This window comes from Apteryx rowi, unplaced genomic scaffold (genome assembly GCF_003343035.1).
Source record: "Apteryx rowi isolate R43461 unplaced genomic scaffold, aptRow1 scaffold_75, whole genome shotgun sequence".
Classification (NCBI taxonomy): Eukaryota; Metazoa; Chordata; class Aves; order Apterygiformes; family Apterygidae; genus Apteryx; species Apteryx rowi.
Genome location: NW_020451038.1, coordinates 2,525,358 through 2,547,774, shown reverse-complemented (window position 1 = coordinate 2,547,774; position 22,417 = coordinate 2,525,358). Strand labels below are relative to the sequence as shown.

Below are 22,417 nucleotides of genomic sequence, written 5' to 3'. Positions count from 1 at the left end.
AGGAACATCCCTTCATAGTCCGTAATTTCTTATATGATTTCTCAGTGGTGGTAGAACTGGTTTAATTGACACTGAGACTTGTAACTCCACTGAACAGCAGACCTTTAGAATCAAAAAAAGTAAATAAATAGGGTGTTCCACTACTAGAAAGTCGGATAACTGCAGGATGCAAGCTGGTTGAAAAATAGAGGCCATGCACATCTTTTTGAGGCGTCTTTGAGGCCATCTGACACGGAAAGCCCTTGTTTTGCCATGCAGCTTGGTTATGCTCCTGCGTTTTGTTAAGGACACTCTCTTAAAGATAAGGGCCTGGAGAGGTGATGTTGCGCTGGGAATTAATGTTTTTTCACTTTTGCAATGGGAGAGCTGGCAGAGCAGCAGGGATATGCAGGGAAAGCAGCAGGGAGTGGGCACTTCTTTCCTGCCTATTGCTAGTCAGGGGCTGTTCGCTAGCACCCCCCGAGACATTAAATCAGGTCAGCAGCTTCGGTCCTACCCAGGAGACAGGAGACAGGGTGGTGCCCACTGCAGGATTTCGGGAGGACAGAGTCGTAACCGGTGTGATGGAGTGTGCCAGTCCTCTGCTGGGCTGCTGAGTTTAGTTGTGACTAATTTGTTTGTTCTTTCACATAAATCAGTATAGCAAAATGGGCAGAGTGTTACTTGACTGCAGATTTTCTGCTGAAGCCTACCAAAGATTCAGCGTTTTATACCAGCTGTGAGCTGTGACCCGGTACCTGTTTGAAGAACATGAATGGAAACACCACAGAGGAAAAAGTATGTAGGGGGGAAAAGATACCTTTTGTCCAGACCACAACAGATTAAAAAGAAATTGCATTAAGCCTTGGGCTTTCCTTTCATAATATACTTCAGCTATATAAAGGAATGCATTTTGCTCCCAGAAAATCTTCAGTAGCAGATTTCCCAGTCAAGCTTAGAAGAGAAAAAAAGTGTAGTAGTGAAAGAAGAGGAAAAGATGAAGAAGCCATACGAGAGATCACAAAAGTTGGAAGGAAAACTGAGAAAGAAGGATGAAGGGATAGATGTTTTAATAAATACATATACTTAAGAAAAAGAAATAAGAAAAAGATCTGAAGCGTCCATTAAAGACAAAGAATGGGTAAGAATTAGTGCAGAATTTATTAGAGGCATTTTTAAGAATAAGATTAAGAGAGGCAATATGTGCAATAAAAAGAGATATTATGTATCAGAAAGTACAGTAGGTATTTTGTTTGATGAAGCAGAAAGAACTTGGATATGAGTTACGGACAATAAATGAAGGAAGTTGGTCTTTGGATCCTGGCGTGGCCTCCAGGGCTACTAAACAAAAAGAGATTTTTTTTCTTCTGCAGATCAGAAAGACTTGCACTAAAGCCATAAGTTTGATCAGGCTGTTTATTTTAATCATGTATTGACTGGCTTAACCACACCACTCCATGAGGGAGGGAAAGCTGTCAACATCAAGAGTTACAGGTTTCAAAGTTCCAAGTAATCCTAGGAAATGAGCCAAACATAATTAATGCAGTTTTATTTGGGACCTGATCCTACTACTGTTGAAATCAATAGCAGTTTTTCCATTGCCCTCAATGAGATTTGAAGCTGGTTGTTTTGAAAGAGTAACTCTAATCCAGCAATCAGTGCTTCTAATTCTGAAATATTCATGACTGTAAGACACCCAAAAAAGCCCAAAAGCAAACCACAGATACATTGGCAGATCTAGGAAAGCTCGATTTTTATATGGGAGGATGTCTTTGATTTCCAAGATATGCAATAAAAAAAATGGTAGAAAAATAGGAGAGATGGCAATGTCTAAAGAGGCAATGAGGTTAAAAAGGGTCATAAAAGTTAATTATAATGTGATAAACACACTGTCTTTCAAAAGCCATTGAGACTGTAATGAAGGAGAATGCACTGAGAAGCCCAGGATACACAGCCAGCACAGACTAAAGTTAGTAGAAAAGAGTCCTCAAGAGCAAACGTAGTGGTGGTACACATCACACTACAGAAACTGTCCATAACATCAGTAGCCCGGACATGCAGTCATTTCTCAGGCAGAATTCCCACTAAAGCTGTAGACTCTCTAAGTATATACTTTGCTTTTAGACTTCTAGTGGGAAAAAAAGGATATAAAATAATTTTTCAGTTACCATTCTAGTCACAAATTCAGAACGTTGAATCCCTATTCAATGTTTATGTGGCCATGTGTTGATCAAATAAGAAGTTGCTTCTCTGCTGTGGTTCATGGTTTTCAGGTGCAAGCCTGGACACATATTTTAGCATGCACAAATATTTACAAATGCGTATCTGTGTGCATAGGCAGCCTTTGATTTCTGTATATCAGGGTTTTGTACACCACTGTTTTGAGGACTTGATTTTTAAAGATTATTAAGGGAGGTAGGAGAGGACATGATGACTGTGTCTTTGGACCTCCAACTGGAAAGTGTTACCCTACATTGGTCACCTCTCACTGGGCTGTAAGAAGCGTTGAGCAGATCATTGCTGTAATCCCAGAGCAGAAGTCAAACAGTGTATTTTCAGATGCATAATCCATGGGTTGTCTATCAAAAAACTCTGTGGCTCAGCAGTAATGTGAGCTGTACGTGTGCTCAGACAACCGGCAGGTCCCGGCTTTCCCCCATCTACATCTCTCCTCATCTGATCCCTCTGTCCAGTGCCTCCCCCTTCCCCAACCCCTCGTTTTTTGCATGTTATGAAGGCTTACTTCTCAATGCCAGTATTTTTCAAAGGGCATGGGTTATCTGAGGTGCAGGCGGGACATGCAAAGATCCGACAGTTGTAGCACGGGAGAGAGTCCATGGAGGGCTGCCCGGGGAGGGCTGCTCGCCGCTTATGGCTAATCTTTTTTGGCATTTTCAGCTGAGCACCGATGACTAATCAGTCGCGGGGGAGCAGCAAGAGCATTGGGGTCATCGCAGGGGGATATTTCGCCAGAGGCATTTCGTGCACCTGACTGACAGGTGGCAGCAGCACAGACGCGTGATTCTTCTGCGGGAATAAAGGAGCTATTGACTGTAGGGGGGAAGGGGGAGCAGACGCTTGGGAAGTGCAAAGGGACCGCATTTGCTCCCATGTTACATTTTTTCCACACTTTACTGGCATTGATTTGCCAATCGATAGCTTTGCCCTCAGTTAATTAGGGTTTGTACCAGCATACGTGAGAGCCAACTCCAGCCCTGGCTCAGACCGGATCCTTTCTCCCCTTGATTTCGGGTCGGAGTCTCGCCGGCTGGCTGCACTCAGACTAGTCACATACTGTAAATGACAGGCTTGAGTGCTGCTTTTTATTTATCCGTATTAAGTTCATCAGATCAAGCCAGAGCTTCCTGGGGCCACCCGAAGCTTCCTGGAGGGGGGACTCTCGCAGGCAGACGTGTCTGCTGGAAAGCAGACTTGCGTCTCGGGGAGGCAGCCTTGGATCGCTCGCTTTGGACTATGTGGTTGTAAGAGCATTTTCTTACAATACTTTTCCTTGGGGGAATTAGATGGACTATCTCAGATACCATCCCCACTAAGTGATACAGTAAAAATAACCTATTCTTCTCTGGTTCTGACCTGGGCGGTGACAACATATTGTTTCAGCATCTCTGTCAGACTATTTCCCTTAAGAGCCATTTTAACCTCACCCAGTGGGACATAACTAAAGGAAATGAAACTCCAACCCCATTAAGGAAGAAGACAATGCCTTTCACTAAACAAACTTGATTTTCTTGGCTTTTCTTCGCCCAGGAGAATCGCCTGTACCCCCCACCCTTACCGCCTTTGTAGACAGTTCCTGTAATTGGTAATGGCTGGGTGGACACCAATGGTTGGCAGCAAAGGGGGATAAATCCTACATCCCTTGAACGTGACATGGGCTAGGACCGCAGTCCCAGGTGGCCGCTTAGCGTCAATTCCTAYGGTGTTGGCCGACCGTACGTGCCTGCCAGCCACAGCTACCGGCCCTCAAAACACGATCAAGGGTTTAGCAAGACTAGATAGGAGATGCACAGTGAAACTGGACTGTTGCATGGTTTGCACAGATGTTGGATAGGTACTATACCTTGCCCTGCTAGAGCTGGTGACTTGCCACAAAATCGCGGTGGTCCRTCTCCTGGCACCTCAAAAACAAGTGTGGCCTTGGGGATTTGTCATTTGCAGGCTAAGGGAGAAGTCGAGATCCATCTTCACACTCCAGCTGAGGCTGAAACAGAATTTACACTGGGTAATTAATTGATTTTGGGGGCTTCGGTCGAATTAGAATTCCCTTTTTAAAATGCAGTCCCACACAGCTGCAAAGTTGGGATCTGAAAAGGAACCATTTAGCACTGTGTGTGCATGTAATTAGGACAAACCGCAGGGTGATCAGCTTGTCCCTGGGAGAGGGAGGATTTACAGAGTGCAGTAAACTGGTCGGGCTTGCAGATTCTGGGTGGAACTGAGTAACACCTAGGTCAAAGTAAATCCACAGTCAAGAAGATTAGAGTGAGATGTGAGCCGGAGGGAAAAAAAAAAGAAAGAAAGAAAGAAAAGAACTCTATTGCAAGATAGAGGTAAATGGCTAAAAATTGCAATCCTGAAACACTTCTTCACCTTGGAGGTGGCTGATGTCTGTAGGTCCCCTCAGTTTTTGACATAAAGATTCCCTGGGTGCCCAATGTTCTGTTTCTGGGTATTTCCAGTATCAGTCATCACAGGGACTAGTTAAGCTCCTATTTCAGACCTTAATCCTATGGGGATCTATACATTTATATATCTCTGTGCCCTATTAAGCAGGTTTGCGGCAGTCCCAGGAGTCCACCAAAAAATGGTCTGAAAAACGGAAGAGTGCCCTACCTGCTAGACAAGAGTTATGCTCTCTTTCGCACTCTCTTTCTCCATCTTCTGCTAAGTATTTCAGTAACCTTTGTGAAGAGCAGCTTCTAAAAGAGACAGGGTGAATGCCCTCCATGCCTTATCCCAGAATAGCCTGTTGCCTGACGGTCATGACACTCTCCTGCAAGATAAAGGACTCAAGTAGCACAAATAGCCAAAGAAATTGAAATTAAGCTTTCTGCATCCCATGTTGCTGATACAATGAGGACATTGGTCACTTTGTAGGTATCCTTCTGGAAAAAAGGATTACACCTGGGGGGGGGGTTCTTTTTTTTTCCCCTCCCCTCTTCAAGAAATGACTCCAGGGGATGATGGAGGGTCGTACCTGTTTGGGGGACCTGGATTGAGATGCTAATGCCCCAAGCAAATTAAGGCTTCTGCAAATTCCTCTCTGAGGCACCGGCCGCTATCTCCAAGCACCTTATCAGGAACCTGATTTGCTTCTTATAAATTAATTCCCTGAAGTGACTAAAGACTGTTATAGATCTGACCTTACCATAGTTATTCAGTCACTATACTAGTTCATCTCATACTCCGTCTCTAACAGCAGCCAGTAGTAGACATTTTAGAGGAGCATACGTGTCCTACTCCCATACCCCTATAACGGATAGTGATTATCCACCACCCTGCTTTCAGCTTTCTCCTTGTTTGAGCTCTCTCTGCTGTTGACTCCTAGGTATTGCAGCTGCTCGTATCACCATGCAATCAGCAGTGGCATTTTTTAAAAAAACAGCAGAAAGTCATCATGATTAGCACTGTGCAGATTAAAGTTCCTTTTCAGATCATAACCCGGTAGGCAACTGCTGTTGCAATAGCTGCTCTGCAAAGGCCAGCAACGTGTTGCTGGGGCAAGTGTGGTGCTGCTGTGGTTTGCCGAAATTTTAGCATTCTGAGTCTTTCCACGGTGGATGGAAAGATTTATGGGTACAGTGATGCATATCTATCTCAGAAGCATGTTCGGATTAAAAACTTCCTGCAGAGCTAATGTCAACTCAGGTTTCAGGTCACTGCCACAGCTAAATCRGGTTAGAGATCAAAAAGCAGCAAGCAGGTACTAGGCTTGCAGCTATCAAGTGGGATAATCTGAAGCATGATTTTTTTTACAACTGCGCACACATAGTAACATGTACAAGTAGGGAAAGGTTGTGGTCTGGAATAAACTTGCTGGTTTGCTGGTTCTGGTGAAAATTTGGCATGCTTTTCAGCATCAAAACACTATGCAAAAATAACTGGTCAAATCCAGCTACAGTCACTTGAATTATATGGAGAATGGATTTGCCTTATATGCCTGAGTTTTGGTTTACAATGAAAAATACAAGTTGTTCCTTATTTGTTTTCATTAGGAAATCCTGGATAAAAGGACACGTTAAATAGAATAACTCTGATATTATTTTTACACAATCTATGCTTTTTGTGCATTATAAATTTAGCTAGACAAGTGTGGTTTAATTTGCTTTTGGTTTTGCATCAGGTGACTCATGCCACTGGATTTTTAATTAACTAAGGAACCATCATTCTTGCAAACTGTGCAGTTGCATAGATGTGTATAAGACAATAATTGAATATAAGGGTTTATTTTTGTCCCTTTATTGATGTCAAGGGAAAACAGTGTATTTATGAAAATGGAATAAACTGAAAAGATTCCTTCAGTTCATGCAGGCTGATTAGGACAAATGACTTTCCAGGCCAGTTTTTATGAATGTATAGTTTTCTGAAAGCTTTATAATACTTCAGGGAAAGGAAATTGCAGGCAATAAATGATACAGGAYGGTTCAGGGTATTGGGAAGCAGAGGAATGGATTTTATCTGAAAAAGGTGAGATTTACTGCTCTGCTGTGTTCCACTTAAACTTTGGCGAAGGAGTCAGATGCAGTGATTTGCACCTTGTTATGGGCACGGAAACAGCCTGAGACATTCGCCTGTGTAGCAGAGAGACTCTGTAATGGAGTCAAGGCTTCGTGACACCAGTTACTGATGCGGGGCGCAATCTTTGCATGCCTTTCGTCTGCAGCCTGCGGACAGGCAGCGGCATCAAATCTTTGCTCTCCCCTACGCTGCACTGGCCTCTCCAGTCGTAGAAGCAATGAGGTGACCTCAGAGTCCAGGGAAGGTTTGTCTCTCCTGGTCAGTAAAGGCAGCGTGTATTTTCATACCTCAGCTTGCTAAATGGCAGTGGCTTTTATGGAACTGAGTTTGGTTAAACAGTTCAGTGTTAGGGAGTTGTACCAGTAAAGGCTGCTTAATAAACCCAGGGATTTTTTTTTTCCTGTATAGAAAGCAGAAATATGGCAACAAAGGAAAAGCTGCAGTGCTTGAAAGATTTCCACAAGGACATCCTCAAACCTTCCCCCGGCAAGAGCCCAGGGACTCGGCCTGAGGACGAGGCAGAAGGAAAACCGCCCCAGCGGGAGAAGTGGGCGAGTAAGATTGACTTTCTGCTGTCCGTGGCTGGTGGATTTATTGGTTTAGGCAATGTTTGGCGGTTCCCGTATCTCTGCTACAAAAATGGCGGAGGTAAGTGTTTCTTTATTTCCTTCTCACAAATCTGTCTATCTGTCTGCCTGCCTCTCATACTTGTTATTTCTGAATGCCTTTGTCCAGTTAGAAAAAATAATAATCAGATATCTGTTTTCTGCCTCTTTTGCCAGTATTTAGGAGACATTGTTTTATTACTTAATAGTTTATGTTAAAACTTGGTTATGGAAAAACAACAGGAATTTAAAATTTTAATATCACTGGACCTTTTATTCTCTTTTCCTTCTGCTACAGTTGAGTCTGAGCTTTAACTGTAAGATATGCTATTAATATAGACCAGTAGTCTGAGTCACGCACTGCAAATCCAGAGTAACTCAAGTTAAGGGAGCTACTGGATGGGAATAATAAGACAAAATATCAAACCATTGTTTCTGTTGGATTTCAGACTAAGAGCATTCTGAGATAGGTGAAATTGTTGTGAGTCTAACTCCATTGTTATTGCAGGTTTTTACTTTAAAAGGTATGAAAGTCTTTCCAGTTTCTGGAATCCCTTTCTAATTTTATCCACCTGTTCCCCTTGCAGTGTTTGAATATGAGCAAAAATGCTCCCCCCAAAAGACTATCGCATACAGATATAAAAATATGTTTCTTTGTCTATCTATGCCTGTTAATATGTTTTAGAATATCTTGAAGAGATTCACTTGCTTCATCTCAATTTTGTACCACCATATTTTTCTCAACAGGTGCATTTCTTATACCTTATTTCATTTTCCTGTTTGGGGGAGGTCTTCCCGTGTTTTTCCTGGAGGTGGTGCTAGGACAGTATACCTCCGAAGGTGGAATTACATGCTGGGAAAAGATCTGCCCTATTTTCACTGGTTAGTACATCTTGTTGTGCCTTATTGCTTAAAGACACCTCTGTAAACCAGATGCAGCAACGCTATTCCCTTCACGTCCATTAATTCAGCTATTTGCTGTAGTAATTGAGARTATGATATTGGTTCCTGGAAAGGTAGAAGTCTGAGAGTCTGAAGGACAAAGTAAGGTATTGATTTTGATGCTATCATCTTGTTAACTGGCAGAAGGCCGATAAGCAGGAAAGAAATTGCATATTATGCCTTAAAAGGGCAATTGTGCATTGTGTTTGCGGGTGCCGGAGAAGCCGGGGTTGTTTTGGAAGGCTGGCTGAGCAGAGCTTTTTACATGGCCTTCTGTGGAAAAGTCTTCAAAATATTATTCTGGTCTGGAAATGAAACTCCTGCCCTGTAAAAGCTTATCGTTGGCATAATCCCTCTGTTGCTGATACAGCCAAAACCTGGGCAGCATTTTGTGGTAGGATTTGGGAACAGGACTTTCATCATAACAGAATAAGTCCTGGCAAACAGTCAAGGTTGTTTCCTATTATTAAAGGGCCTTTGCCAGCAAATGAAGAATCACTTGTTACTCACCGGAATTATATGAATGCTGCTTTGGAAGTTAACTAGAATGAAAAATCAAAGCTAGCTTACCAAAATTACTGAGGATGCATATCTTGTATGTAGATTACCCTCTGCAGGCTGACAGCCTAGGCAGAATTATTTTGAATAATTGCGCTAAATAGAGGGGCACTCTGTTTTCCAAAATCCCATTTGGAATGAAAGGGCACTTTGCACTGACATGTCTCTAGCTCTGTCACCGTTACCACTGGGGACATCCCTCCTTCCTGAGGTCACTCCAGGCAGAAGCAAGGGTTTCTCTGTGGCTCACGCTCCCACCTACTCCTCAGAACGTTACTGAGGTTGATGTAATTGTGCTGCTTTAGCTCAATTTTCTTTCTCCTCCCACTTCTATGAAGCTTTTTCTTTTGAGGAGGAGGAGGAAGAAGGAATGTTCTTTGTTTAAATAACAATCTTCCAGGCATCCATGAAAAGAGAAACTGTTGTTCCAATAGTGTGACTAGCTATATATCCTGAATGAAATGCAGCTATATAGAATAAATATTACTTGCTCTGGCAGTTTTAACCCAGCATAAAAATAATCCCTGGTGGTAAAGACTCACAGTGTAATATGGTTTGAAACTATGAAATATAAGGCAGGTATTCCAGGTGCTGCCACAGCCAACAGAGTGATGTTGAAGGGAAACTCATAGACTTTTCTTCCTCTGCTCCCTCTGTTTTTAAAGGAAATCTCTTTTTTTCCCCCTGCTATTCCTAAATGGCAAACTTCATAAGCTTTTTGGAGGTTCTCATTCTAGATACTAAAAGATTTTCAGAAATTTGAACTTTTTGGAGTCCTTTCATTTAAAAAGATAATAATTACCTCTGACTTAACAYATAGTTTGAATCTTTCAGTGGAGCTAAACTGCGTAGATTAGAGATATCAGGCTCAGAAGAATAGTCTTGGCATTCAGTGAAAGCCTTCTCCAGAGCAGCATTCCACCAGCTCCCTAAATTGTATAGGACTTGGCCTTATCTGCGCATGACCCTGCTTTTAAAAACAAACAGGGAACATTTTTTATCGTCAAATATTGATAGCAGAGTTAAACATTGATCTAATTAACCATAACAGCCACAAATATTACACTTCTTTTGCACAAGTGAAATTGGGGCAGAAACTGTAGCTTTCACGTTGATAGCTCTGGAATTTTCCTTTTGAACTTGTGCAAGAGTTGGCCTATTTTGCGCATACGCTGAGCCAAGCCAGTCGATAAGTCTGAGTGGCACGTGGGCTGTGCAGCTGAGCTGCCTCGAAGGAAACTGCCCTGGGGCACAGTGCTGCGAGGATGGCGTTGCCCATGTAGGCACCCAAGATGTGAGATGGAGCAGCTCACAAATAAGAAAAGCATGATGCCTTGACTTCCTTCCGATAAAAATGGAAATAGCTGGACTGGGTTAAGTTGGGTATACCTCCTGCAAGCCTTCCCTCCGATCTCAGCAAAATATAGCTTGGAAATTCAGCCCAAAGTGCCAATACTAGTCAGAGATGGTGGCAGGTCTGTGCTTCAGGTAAATGGCTGATTGAATTGGATTCAGTTTCAAGCAACGGTGTGGTAGAGCAGGACACAAGTCCACAAAATGGTGGGAAGAGCACCAACTACTTGAGATCACGAAGCGTCCTACCAAGTGGCTGTTACATAGGTGCGTATTTCTTTTTTTTTTCCCCCTCTTGCCAGGAATTGGTTATGCTTCCATAGTGATTGTGTCCCTTCTGAACGTGTACTACATCGTCATCCTGGCTTGGGGACTCTACTACCTGTTCCARTCGTTCCAGAGCGTCCTGCCCTGGGCGCACTGTCACCAGAAGTGGAATACGCCGACCTGCGTGGAAGACACTCTCAGGAAGAACAAAACACTCTGGATATCACTGAATGCCACTAACTTCACTTCTCCTGTCACAGAGTTTTGGGAGTAAGTGCACCTGGTTTTGTTGCGCTTTTGGGATGCTTCTGTCACATGGCTGAGATTTTCCTGAAGAGCTGTGGGGAATTTTAAATAGGAAAAAAATGCTCTGAATGTCAGTTGTTTGACCATTTTTTTCTACCAGTTCTCACCATTACTGAAACAGACTGATAAGCCTGGAAATAGTGGAGGAAATCACTAGATGTATAACTGCATTCATCCAAGAGAATAGAGGGAGCCATAAGAGCTCACTGCAATTTCATTTTCTTTTTTGAAGAAAACTTATTCATTGCTGGCTTGGGATTCTCTAAACCAAGCATTAGAATAGGAACAAGTCTGCTGCAAATGCTGTGGTAGTAGGGATTTACAGTGGAAACAGTGACAAATCATCACCCCTGTGGTCGCCTCTTCCTCTTTTTCCCCAGCTGTTATCATTTTAAATATACTTTGTGAAACTATAACACATCTCTTATCAGGCTGACCAAGATGCAAGGCATTGACCTCGCAGAGAAAACTGGCAGAGGTGTTGAACATTGTCCCGTATTGTAGGTTTCTCAGGTCATTTTTGTTACATCATTTTTCTCTGCAATCTCTGAGAAGACACTGTTTTGCCAGATGCCTGGATTTCATCAGGCCCAAGCTTCTTATTCCCATTTCTTTGTTATAGCTCAAGTTTTAAATTGTGTTGCGTAACTTGATTTCTGAACGAGCATGACCTCAAATCTCTGGGTGTTGATATAGGCGTCAAAACATAGCAGCACAGAAAGACACCTGCAGGGAAACTTATATCCAAAGGATCTACAAATAGTTTAGGAAGAAAATACTTTTTTCTCGTCTTGCTGAGATGATCAGTTAAGAGTAGAATTTGGTTCTGACCCAGCTTGGCTTTTTCAGCGTGATTAAAATGCAGCTTGGTTCCCTGATCAACTTGTACCTACTTCTCTATCTTTAAAAATAAATGTCAGCCAATAGCCCCAGCAGGAATTATGTTCATGCTGAAGATATTTGGCCTGCATTAGGTTTAGAAAAAATAATCTTATGAACTGTGCTAAAATTTGTAACACAGGAGCCAAAATACAAAATGCAGAATAGGTCTTAGATGACCAATTTTTCGAAGCGCGCTGATGACTGGTGTGACTGACAGAGTACAGGCTGTTCAAGCAATTATTTTCTCTGAGCCACGAGCACTGGAGTGACAGATGCTTTCCCAGGTGATTTCCTCCCTTGTAAATACAGAGGGAGTTGGAAAAGAATTGCTAAATAGTATCTTTGGACACTTTGCAGGAACTTGAAGGCAAGTTTAGCACTCTTCACTCCTTTGAATTCTCCCACAGTGATCCTGGGACCAAGGTCTTTGAATCCAAATCAGTGGTTGGCTTGGTAGGATGTTCAAAGGTCTCCTCAAACCCTCTAGAAGCAGCACAGGTCTGCAGTGCTGCCATACAGTTGCTCTGTTACAGAAAAAAGAGTTACAGTTACAGCAAAAGAGTTGTGAAAGATTAAAGAAACAAGGGGTTCAGCAAAGCAGGATGGTAGTAGAAGGTAGGGCAGGTGGAGATGGAAGTGAACCATGGAGAATCTCACTGAGAGACGGGAGAGCAGTGGAGGAGCAAGAATGAGCAGAGGGCTGGTGGCAGGAGAGCAGGGGACTCCACGGTACGTGGCCCACTGTATCCCATGAGACCCATGAAAGGGGGCTCTGGGACCTTGGGGGGACACCAGAGCTATCTATGGGTAAGGGCATGGTGGGTACATGATGGAGGGTCTCGTAGTGGAGCAGCCCTTCCATGGGTTGGGGGCATGATGTCCCAATGGGAGCACTTTCGACGTGGAGCTTTTATTTTAATTTTCTCTGAAAGAAATCTAGTTTCTGTCCTCAAAACTGCTCTGCAAACTGAACCAAATCCTCCTTTAGACACAACCTAACATATAGAGTCAGGTGCCCAAGGCTGGAGAAGAAATCCTTGGTTCTGACAGTGCCTTCCCTTTCCCTCCGTCTTCCCTATGCAAGTAGTTGTACGTCCGCTCACTGTTTCTTTAGTACAGTCGGAGCAAAGGTCGCTCAGCAATTAGTGCTCACGGAGACAGCTCTCCTTGCCCTTTGCAGCCTCTTTAACTTTTGTCCTCAAAGAGTAGTTTTAAACATCATGAACTAAACTCTTCCCTGGAGTTATGCCAGGGAGAAGTTTGGCTCCATACTACTACTAACACAGACATACTGTCCTTAGATCACTGTTTCGTCATGAGTTAAATTGTCCTTAACAAAGCAAACTGCCCTGAGAACTCATGGCACTTACAGAAGTATTAAAAATAGCTGCTCTCTCTACATAAACAACTACTGGTGTCTTAAAGTAAGAACAGAGATCATGCAGCACTGTTGTAATTATGGCCAAGTAAAGATTTCACAAGGCAGAAGCTTTTGGTATCCTCAGTTTTTCCCCAGTCGTGCTACTRTTCTTAATGGCTCTGAAATGAAAAACAGTCTCAAGAACATACCCACTTTCAGCTACTTTGCCATCGTAGGCAGTGCCAGCCAGCACATTGAAAGGACAGGTCAATAAATAGTCTTAAACCAAAGATATCCATCTGCCCTGTGGCACAATTAATTCCAATTTAATTCAGGGGTTTGGGAGTATTTGGTTTCTGAAACCCAATGCCGTTTTCATTGTGGGTGATTTATGTAGTCTCCTCATCGGTGTTGCTTTGTAAAGCTAGCCCTGCACAGATATAATTGACCACATCGAGGCATTAACCTCTTCGTGCTGAATAACGTGTCCTTCTCAGCCTGGCTGGACATATAGTACTGTCTGATATTTCAGTTCTTTTTGAACTAATGTTCTGTGCAAATCACATGCTTGCTTGAGCAGCAATAAAAGGGGGTTAAGCAAATCTGGCTTTGCATCAGGAGACTTACCTCTTGGCATCACATGCTTCAGGTTTTATTTCTTAAGATTTTATTTAAAGTTCAAAACCTTAAAGGCTTACACACATATTAATACATAAGGGATAAGTGTTATGGGGTAATTATGATTAAACAAAACCTCTTATTGTCTGATGCTGGCCAAGTGTTTATAAATATTTGGTAATCAGCAGGCTTTACTCGTCCAAATCCCAAGAAAGACCATCACATGCTAATGGCACGTAGTGCTGAAGGGAGCAACACAAAAACTAAATGCAATCCAGGGCAGCTGTCTCTGCCTTTTGGGGCAAACTTGAGAGTTAGAAGAATTGTTTCATAGTCCCCCTGTCACAGGCCCTGGTACGTACGGCTTCAGTGTTAGTTATTCTTATTCGTGCAACATTAAAGGGTGCTTCACCTCTCCTGGTACAAAAGGTCCTGTCTGCATTCACTTGATTAATGAGCTGGAATATCCTTCAAGGATTGTGTAACTCTCCTCATTTTATTTTTGTTTATGTTCTAGGGCCAGTTACGACTCCTATTACATTTCCATACTCCACATTACTAGAACACATTAGTGTATTAACAAGGTTCAAGAATTCTTGTTTACCACAAACTCAGCCTCAGCCTGTTGTCCCATTCATTATGTATGAGTGACAGTTAATGACAGCGTGTTTACTATAAATTATAATTAATAACAACTTCATGCAGAAAAGACGTGAAGTTAGCTGAGTGAGCTTGGTTGAATCTACTGAGCGGTGGGTGTTGTAACGAAAATGAAGAGCTATCGGCGTAGCCCAGCTCCTGCTCTCCCCGGACTTGAATTTTCCGGGTATTGCAAATCCAGTTTGAGTAGTTCTGCTGCAAAAATACACTTGGTTAGATCTTACAACATAATTTTAACACTGAGGCTCTGCTGGAAATTCAGAGCAGATCCCTTGAGGTATTCTGCCCTTGTGAGACAGGATAATGCAGAACAGAGAAAGCCCGCACACCACTTAATGCCCTTGCTGCCCCGACATCAAAAAGTAGCGTTTCTAGCTCTCAGTAACCCACTGTGGTGTCCTCTGAGAAAGCTAGACAGGGTTGCTGGGTCATGCTCTAGGTGAGATGACCATTTGCTTGTAGTTCTCTAATAAAAAGCAAAGAAGTCTCAGGTCAATGCATTAATGGGTCTCCCTATTCCAAAATGCTTTTGCAGTGAATTATTCATTGCTTCCTGAGAGCAAGCTCTATAGGTTACCTTTTACATTTCAATAGGAACTGCCCCTTAGATTGGAAAGTTGCCATTTATTTAAAAAAAAAGAAGGTTACCACTGAGGTTTGTCTTAAAAAGGTATTTTCTTCTTTTGTGTACGCACAGTGGGTTTTTCTCTGATTTCTTTAGRCTCAGGTGAGCCAGGACTGCAACCTTATGCCAAATAGGCATTACTGAGGGGTTTCTCCTACCTGTTGACTAGCAGTGCTGATTAGGGCAGACTTGCTCTCTCTGGTGCCATTAATTCTTCTCCATAACAAAATACATACACATTCAAACAGAATAAAGGATTTGGGGTGAGAACACATTCACACATTCAGGTAATCTGAGTAAATTTGGCAACCAGAGACAAAAAAACAGACGGATGAAGGTTTGACTCCTATTAAACTGGTCAGTTTCAGGATTTCTTTCCCAAAAACTAATTGCAAATTTTCCATCAGTGACTTCATTAGCTGTTATTTCTTGGTATGTGCTTTGCACTCCATTCCTGTAGGTGAAGGAGAGTTGCTGCTTTTTGTATTTGACAGAAAAGAAAATTGCGTAACTGTCTGTTAGGTAGCAAGTTAATGTATCTGGTTTGGGGCAACACATTTCTGTTTTGATTCAGTTCAAAATTTTCCTTGACTGAAAAAAACTTGCAAAACCTTGAGCTTAGCATGTTTATTTCCAAAGGAGTTTTACCTAAGTAAATAATAATTTAAAAAAAAAGTTCTTTCCTCATAGACCATGAATAAATTAAGTATCAGGTATGATGAGATCTGTTCAGTGTATGAGGACAGTGTGTGTTGCRCAAAGTGAAAAAAGCAGTAATTCTAAATCAGTATTAATGAGAAGCCATGGCAGTTACCAAAGAGAGAACCCTAATGAATTTTTCCCCCTTTGGAGCAGAGCGTTCTCATGGTCGGGTCTTGCCCCCTTAAGACTATCTTAGAATAGGAATCTCTTTTTATGTATTAACGAAGTGACAGAATAAAGTTTACCAAATATCTGGAGTTAGCTAACAAGACCCTCCTCGTGGCGGTGGTGGCTGCCGTTGGCAGTGCACCCTGGATGTGGTCATGTGCAGGCAGCCAGGAGAAGRTGGAAGGACAACAGAGCTTGTATCTAATGCAGAATTTGCGCTGCAAAGCCGCCCAGCATGATTTCGTGCACTGCTTTTTCTCTTTCCTCATTGCAATAGTCATGATAATGAGCTGAAAAGGAGGAGAAACGCACAGTCACATGCTAGTTCCCAACGTCCGTGATGGAGATGACGTGTGCAGCGCTGCCGCATGGCTTCAGAGCCGGGGCTGGAGAGATGCCAGGGCAAGTCGATTTTGCAACGCCAAGGGGAGCAAGCACGATGATAGCCAAAGTGCTTTGAGCATGCTTGCTTTTCTTATATCCAGGTTATCATGGGCTTCTAAAAAGAGCTTAAAATGAAATGTTGTGGAGTATAGTGGCAGGAAGAAGAAGGAAGAACTAGGGCTCAGTCCTGCAAAGCTTAACTTTACTCAAATAAGCAGCACTAACTTAGGCAAGCAGCATTCAAAGGGCTGGGATCTACCAGTGCATCTGCTGCCATAAATGCAATTTTATACTCTCAGACATCATAACTAGAATCTGAACTAACTGAGCTTTTGCATCTCTCTCTTGCTTTGTTTTCTTTCAAATATTTAGGCGCAACGTACTGAGCTTGTCCTCAGGAATTGAAGATATCGGTATTATCAAGTGGGATCTAGCACTGTGCCTCCTCCTCGTCTGGGTGATATGTTTCTTCTGCATTTGGAAAGGAGTCAAATCCACTGGGAAAGTAAGTGCTCTTTTACCCTTTTCATAATCATTGCAGTAAAAAGTTAGCAGATGTCATGAATACTAGGTAATGCCATTGCAAAAATACCTATTTTTGCACTGAATAAAAGAGGGATTTGAGTGGCTTTGGAAAGTCATTGACAGTGCCCAAAGTACAAAATGCCTTTGAGTCAAATAGCCATTACTGGGGTGGCATCATGAGGTGGATACAAGCAGCCTAGACATCTTTCTGAATACCACTTTGCCTCTGTGAGGAAGAGCATCCCAGAGATGCTTGTTACCATCCTGGAAAATCTTAGACTTGTGATAATTGTGGTGCTCTGCGCATCCTATCCATGCTCTCATACCAGCCAAGTTCTCCCTCAGTGCAGTGGAGTGGATGTTAACATAGCTGTGGGAGGGATGTCTCCGGACAGTGGGAACTGCTGGCTTCATAGCATTTTTGAAATGCTGCTTGCTTACAGAAGAGCKCTGTATAGACCCAGCAGACTACACTTGGGTACTCATTTAGAAGTACTCTTCTTAGCAGAAATCCTGATCTAAAACTACTCTGACATTCAGGTGTATTTTTCAAATATCAAATTCATTTGCAGTCTGCTTATCAGGGCTCTGGCTCACTTTTTTCTCTGCTAGCAACCTGAGATGCAGCTTAGGGCTGAGTGAAATGAAAAGCATAATGGATTCCTTTCTCTTTAGTGTCCACACAAAAGCCGGAGTAGTAAACTAGAGGCTTCACTTCTGCATGCCTCTGTAGCTTTACTTCTTTCCCCATCATATTCTTATCAGTGCACTCTTTAAAATCATGTTTTTCTCCAAAGGGCGATAGTTAAATCGTGCCTGAACCTCACTCTACTCCAGTGCAAGTAACAAATTATAGAAAATCTTGGCCAATCACTTAGCAATATGAAGCATGGTATTACTGCCCGTTGGATATACTAATGTTTTTAAGCCTAGTTTCATGAGAAAACAGGGCCTTTGAAGCCATTGCATTTGTGTGTCTCTTAATTTTCAAACCTGTTGTTTGAGTCCATGTTTCAGATAAATCTGACAGAGTTAGAGAGGTCTCAGGATATTAAACTCCCACAAATTTCTTGTCAACTAGGTAAAAGGGAGCAACTCTATTAGTGTCCCAGCTGAAAAAGGCCACAGGGTGAACCCTTATTAGATCCCAGAGAGCTCACAAGGAAAGAGAAATTGTGAATGCCTCAGCTTCTGGAAAAGCATCATTTCGCAGTCGTACCTTGCTAGATCCCAGAGAATCAACCAGGAGACACAACTCCATAGGAAACCACACCTCATTAGTTCTTCTGTTCTCTAAACTAATTCTTTTGCTGTCATTTCTGTCTTGCTTTCTGTCTGCTCTCTCATGGAGCCTCATTAAAATCAGGCTGGTGTCTTATTGTGTATTGCTGCCAGTTTTTGCCCCAGAGAACGGTTTCCCCACCTCTAAGTATACAGACAAAAATGTTTGTGTTCTCTGTTCCAACTGATTGATGTGACCCATTGAGGTGGTTGTGTAAGTTTTATGGTGAAGGTGAACACAATAAATCTCGCACACAGCAGAATGGAAATGCCTATTTCTGCAGTACGCTTTGTGAGCACGGGGTCTGCTTGATAAAGGTTAAGGTAGTTCCAAGAGATTTTCCAAGTTCCATATGGTACATTATTGCAGGCCCCTGTGAATGCAACAAAATGAGTTAAAATCAGTTATCTAACAATTTTTGTCTTGTAGAAACCTAGCAAAATTGTTCTTAGAGAAGGTAGGTAGTCAGAATTCACGGCCTCCTTTCCACGGTACCTGAGATCATTAGGGGATGGAGCCAAAGCCCAGTGAAACCATTGGAAAGTCTCTGGTTGACTCCATTAACTTTGGGGTCATACAAAAGTAAACTTTAAACTCTAATGGAGGGCTTGAATTATTTGAGAAGTCTAGTTTACTTTAGTAGATCATTGTTTATACCACTTCCCTGCTTTCCAGCATGTTAATAGCACTTTGGAGAGCAGGAAAAAAAAGGAGATATAGTTTTTAAATCTCGTAGTAGCATATTGGGGAAATAAAAACAAAATCGCGATAAAAAAATAATAGTTGTGCTTACTTTTTGGATCATGTGCTTGATCTTAAAATTTTCTCCAGAGCTACAAGAGAATTCTTATCTGCAGGGCAAAATCCATTTTTTTAGGTGGAATTTACCCAGCTCCTGTGAACACATGCAAGCATATCTTTCTTGTAAGAAAACTTTGATTTTTTAATAGGCTAGAATTACATATTAAAAAAAAAGATTAAAAAGCACAGAAACTCCCCTTTTATCCTTCAGATTTTGGTGAAACTGGGCTAACGTGTAATATATATTATTTATCAGTGGCAAATATACAGAAACTGCAGGAAGAGAATTGAAAAGGCTCTGAATGAAAAGGTTTCCTTTCATTTTATGAAGTCAGTTTGGCTCCATGAATTATTATGGCAATGCAGGCTTTGAGTTCTCCTGGTTATTCTCAGAGGACACACTTAAAAAGAAAAATGATGCATCCCTGGAGCTTTACTGTAGTTAAACAGATTCTGAAAAACAAAAATATATTTTAACTCAAGGCATCAAACTATAATTACCTGAGGGGATCATCTGACTCCATGAAAAAAGTTCTTTCTTGGACAGTAGTGATTCCTGACTGTAACACAGCAATTATATAAAAAATGAGAAAAAGCTCTGATGAGCAAGGACAACAAAATGTTAGAGGTCAGAAAGTATGGGTCTAAGATAGAACTGTCCAAAGCCAAGCTAAATTAACCCTCACGCTCGAAATTAAAGCAAAGGGTTCTTTCATCAAATGAATGAAAAGAAAACAGGAAGAAAAGAAGTAGGCTGTTATTCACAGACAGTGGGAATAGAGGTTAAAGATAATGAAGACATATTCTCAAAACTAGATGAATAGATCCTTAGTTTTCAATAATGATGTTGCTGAATAGGCAGCAAAGGCAAGAAAAAAATTATGGGACTGGAAATTACCACTGTCGAGGCTGATGCCAACCTGAAGAGCTTAATGCATTCAAGGCAATGGGAAGGGAGACGAGGAAGCACAGAGCTGATTATCTTCATCTCTAACAGAACTGTCACATGAAAATGCTGATATTATGTTCGTGAGGCTTCACTGCAAAGGTAGAGTTAGCAGCAGAGCCGCACAGCTGAAGAAAAACAAATGGAGTCCCTCTATTGAAGAAATCCCCCGTGTAACAGAATTTCTGGTTGTCTCGCCGTGCTTGCTGGGGAAGGGTCGCGGTGGCTGGCAGAGTGCTTGCAAACCACCTTGCGGGTTTTAGGTTCAGATAAAGAATGAGGTAATGCTTCCAGCGCCCTTGGCACGGGAATCTCTCCAGCTTCATTGGCTAAGGTGCACTTGTAATGTGAGGAGAACAAATAGGGTCAAGGCAGAATTTTTAACTAAACTCATGAGTTGTGTAAAATCCTCCGTGTTCTGTGCCTGAATGACATAACCGTTTCCTCGAGGGGTGTCAGGGGAGATTAATGAACCTGCATTTTCTCAAGGCCTAAAGCAACACACTGCATTGACTGAGCATAGGAACCAGGAGAACAATTGCAAGTGGGAGAGAGCATTAAACTAAAAATAGCTCCCAACAAACAGAAACTCAGATCGGGTCCTTTTTAGGTATGAGGGGACTTTGAATTCCAGTCATTAGATCTCTTCTGATTCTGGAGTTGTAGCGTCAACCGGCACGGACTAAACATAGTGTTTCTTTGTTTTGCCAGGTAGTGTACATCACTGCCACTTTCCCATTCATCATGCTCCTTGTTCTGCTAATCCGTGGGGTGACCCTGCCTGGAGCTGCAGAAGGCATCAAGTTTTATCTTTATCCTGATATCTCACGATTAGCTGATCCACAGGTACAGAACCAGGAATGGGGAGTGGGATGATTTCTTGAATGTTTTTTTCTCTGAAACAGGGGGGACGGTCGGTGGAGGGTGATGGTGGTGATGTCACAGCACCAGATTTTTTCCATGGTCTTTAGGGGTCCAAATATAGCATGAACTTTAATGCTCGGTTATATTTTCCAGAGTATCTGCTTGAAAAGATCACTGTTATATGTGTTAATGCATCTTTCCATGTGTATGTATGTGTGTGTATGCGTGTGTGTGTATTTTTTTTGTGTCAAAGGACTCTGAGGCTGTAGACTCTGTCCCGTTATAGAATCTCAGCTTTCTTGTTGGTAAGGTAAGGGAGATGATACATTTTTTTAATGAGGATAGTCTTTAGTTTCAAAGGAGAGAAACGTGAGCTTCACAGATGGAACAACAAGCAACAACTGTGAGTATCAGTGTCGCTTAGTTCCCGCTGCTCAGGAGGAGGAGATTGGGAAAAAAGTGAATGAAATAATAGAATGAAAACCTATGCAAAGGTGGAGACAAATGCATTCTGAAGCACAGCAGGGAAGATTTGCTTCGTACTGGCTGGTGGGAGCTAGGCTTCCTTTTTCCGTATAGGCTACAATTAGATAAAGATCCCTGTCTGGGCTCACAAAGTGCAAATAAGTGACACTTCAGCAGATCAGCATCACTTCAGCCAACAGTGATCACATGAGAAATGCAAAACAATACAATACAATACAAAAAAAAAAAAAAGGTAAAGAACAGATCTTTTAAAATAATGAAATGTTAGTCTCCCTGAAAATAACATCTTTTTATATATATATATATTTCTTTTTAATGAGTATTTGGTTAAAACAAAAACTACAATGGTAGCTAAATAACTGAAGTTGGAGAAGTGTAATTGAAAGAAACATTGTGGAAATTTGGTTCATTCTCTAGTCATACCCTCTTTATACAAGACACTCTCTTTATAGGAGACATTATATTTTATGAATGCATCTTCTTTTATGGGACTCTCTCATTTTTATGATCTACTATTAGCCCTAAGCCCAGAGTGACAGCTGACGAATGTAGAAGAGATTCACATGAGCTGGCAGGCCCCTCTCCCACAGTGAGTTTTTTAGGCTGTCTTAGACTGTCCAGCAAAAGCATCATCTCCAAGGAGATATTAGTCAGCAGGGTGTTGAAAAGTGATGGTGGGAGGGAGGAGATGAGGGTCTACAATCTTAATTCTCACTTGTTCAGCTGTCCTTAGTGGTTTCCACTGGCATTAGCAGATTGCATTAGCAGAAAAAAGTTCTGAATAGAAGAACTCAGTGGATGAATTTGATGGCTTACTATGTATTTACTAACTTAGAAGTTCACAGTGTAATGCTATATCATTCTGTGTGGTTTTTTTAATATCAGAAAGAATCATGAGACTGAGATAAGATACACTTCTTGAAGTGCATTGTATTTTGCTTGTTTTTTTCCCCATTCCTATGACTTTTTATCTTGCATTTGAACAGTTAGAAAAACAACCAGAAAGTAAAAAAAAAAGGGGGGGGAACAAGCAAAAACACTGTTCCTCAAGCTTTTCATATGCTCAGTGTAGTGACTCTGTAGGCTGATTCTAACTGAAATGAGTTAAAACAGACATGAGTAATTTTACTGCATTTCCTAGTGTACTGGAATACATTTATTGTTGCGTCAACAGGAAGGATCAGTTGAGTGACTAAGGAACTAGAAATACTGAGCATTTCTGGGGAAGGGATACTGGGACAATTGAAGAGATGATGTTCTTGTGGGCTCCAATGCTAACAATTTTCTTTTCCCAACAAAAGACAAATTTGCAAATGTGATGTTCTCTTTCCCTTCCTCCCTGACC

The 22,417-nt window shown here is 41.9% G+C and overlaps 1 protein-coding gene across 8 annotated transcripts in view; it reads left to right on the top strand.

The window, feature by feature from the left end:
- The window catches only part of SLC6A6 (solute carrier family 6 member 6), a 91,935-nt gene that overhangs the window by 51,839 nt on the left and 17,679 nt on the right, over nt 1–22,417 (top strand). For 7 of the 8 annotated variants that reach the window (XM_026087992.1, XM_026087993.1, XM_026087988.1 and 4 more), the window contains 5 exons: nt 7,147–7,386; nt 8,091–8,225; nt 10,499–10,733; nt 16,541–16,673; nt 20,434–20,568. In XM_026087992.1, coding sequence (XP_025943777.1) covers nt 7,147–7,386; nt 8,091–8,225; nt 10,499–10,733; nt 16,541–16,673; nt 20,434–20,568 — 878 coding nt within the window. Of the gene's footprint in view, nt 1–638; nt 778–7,146; nt 7,387–8,090; nt 8,226–10,498; nt 10,734–16,540; nt 16,674–20,433; nt 20,569–22,417 lie in introns of all 8 variants that reach the window. The other variant, XM_026087995.1, reaches the window with a different exon arrangement.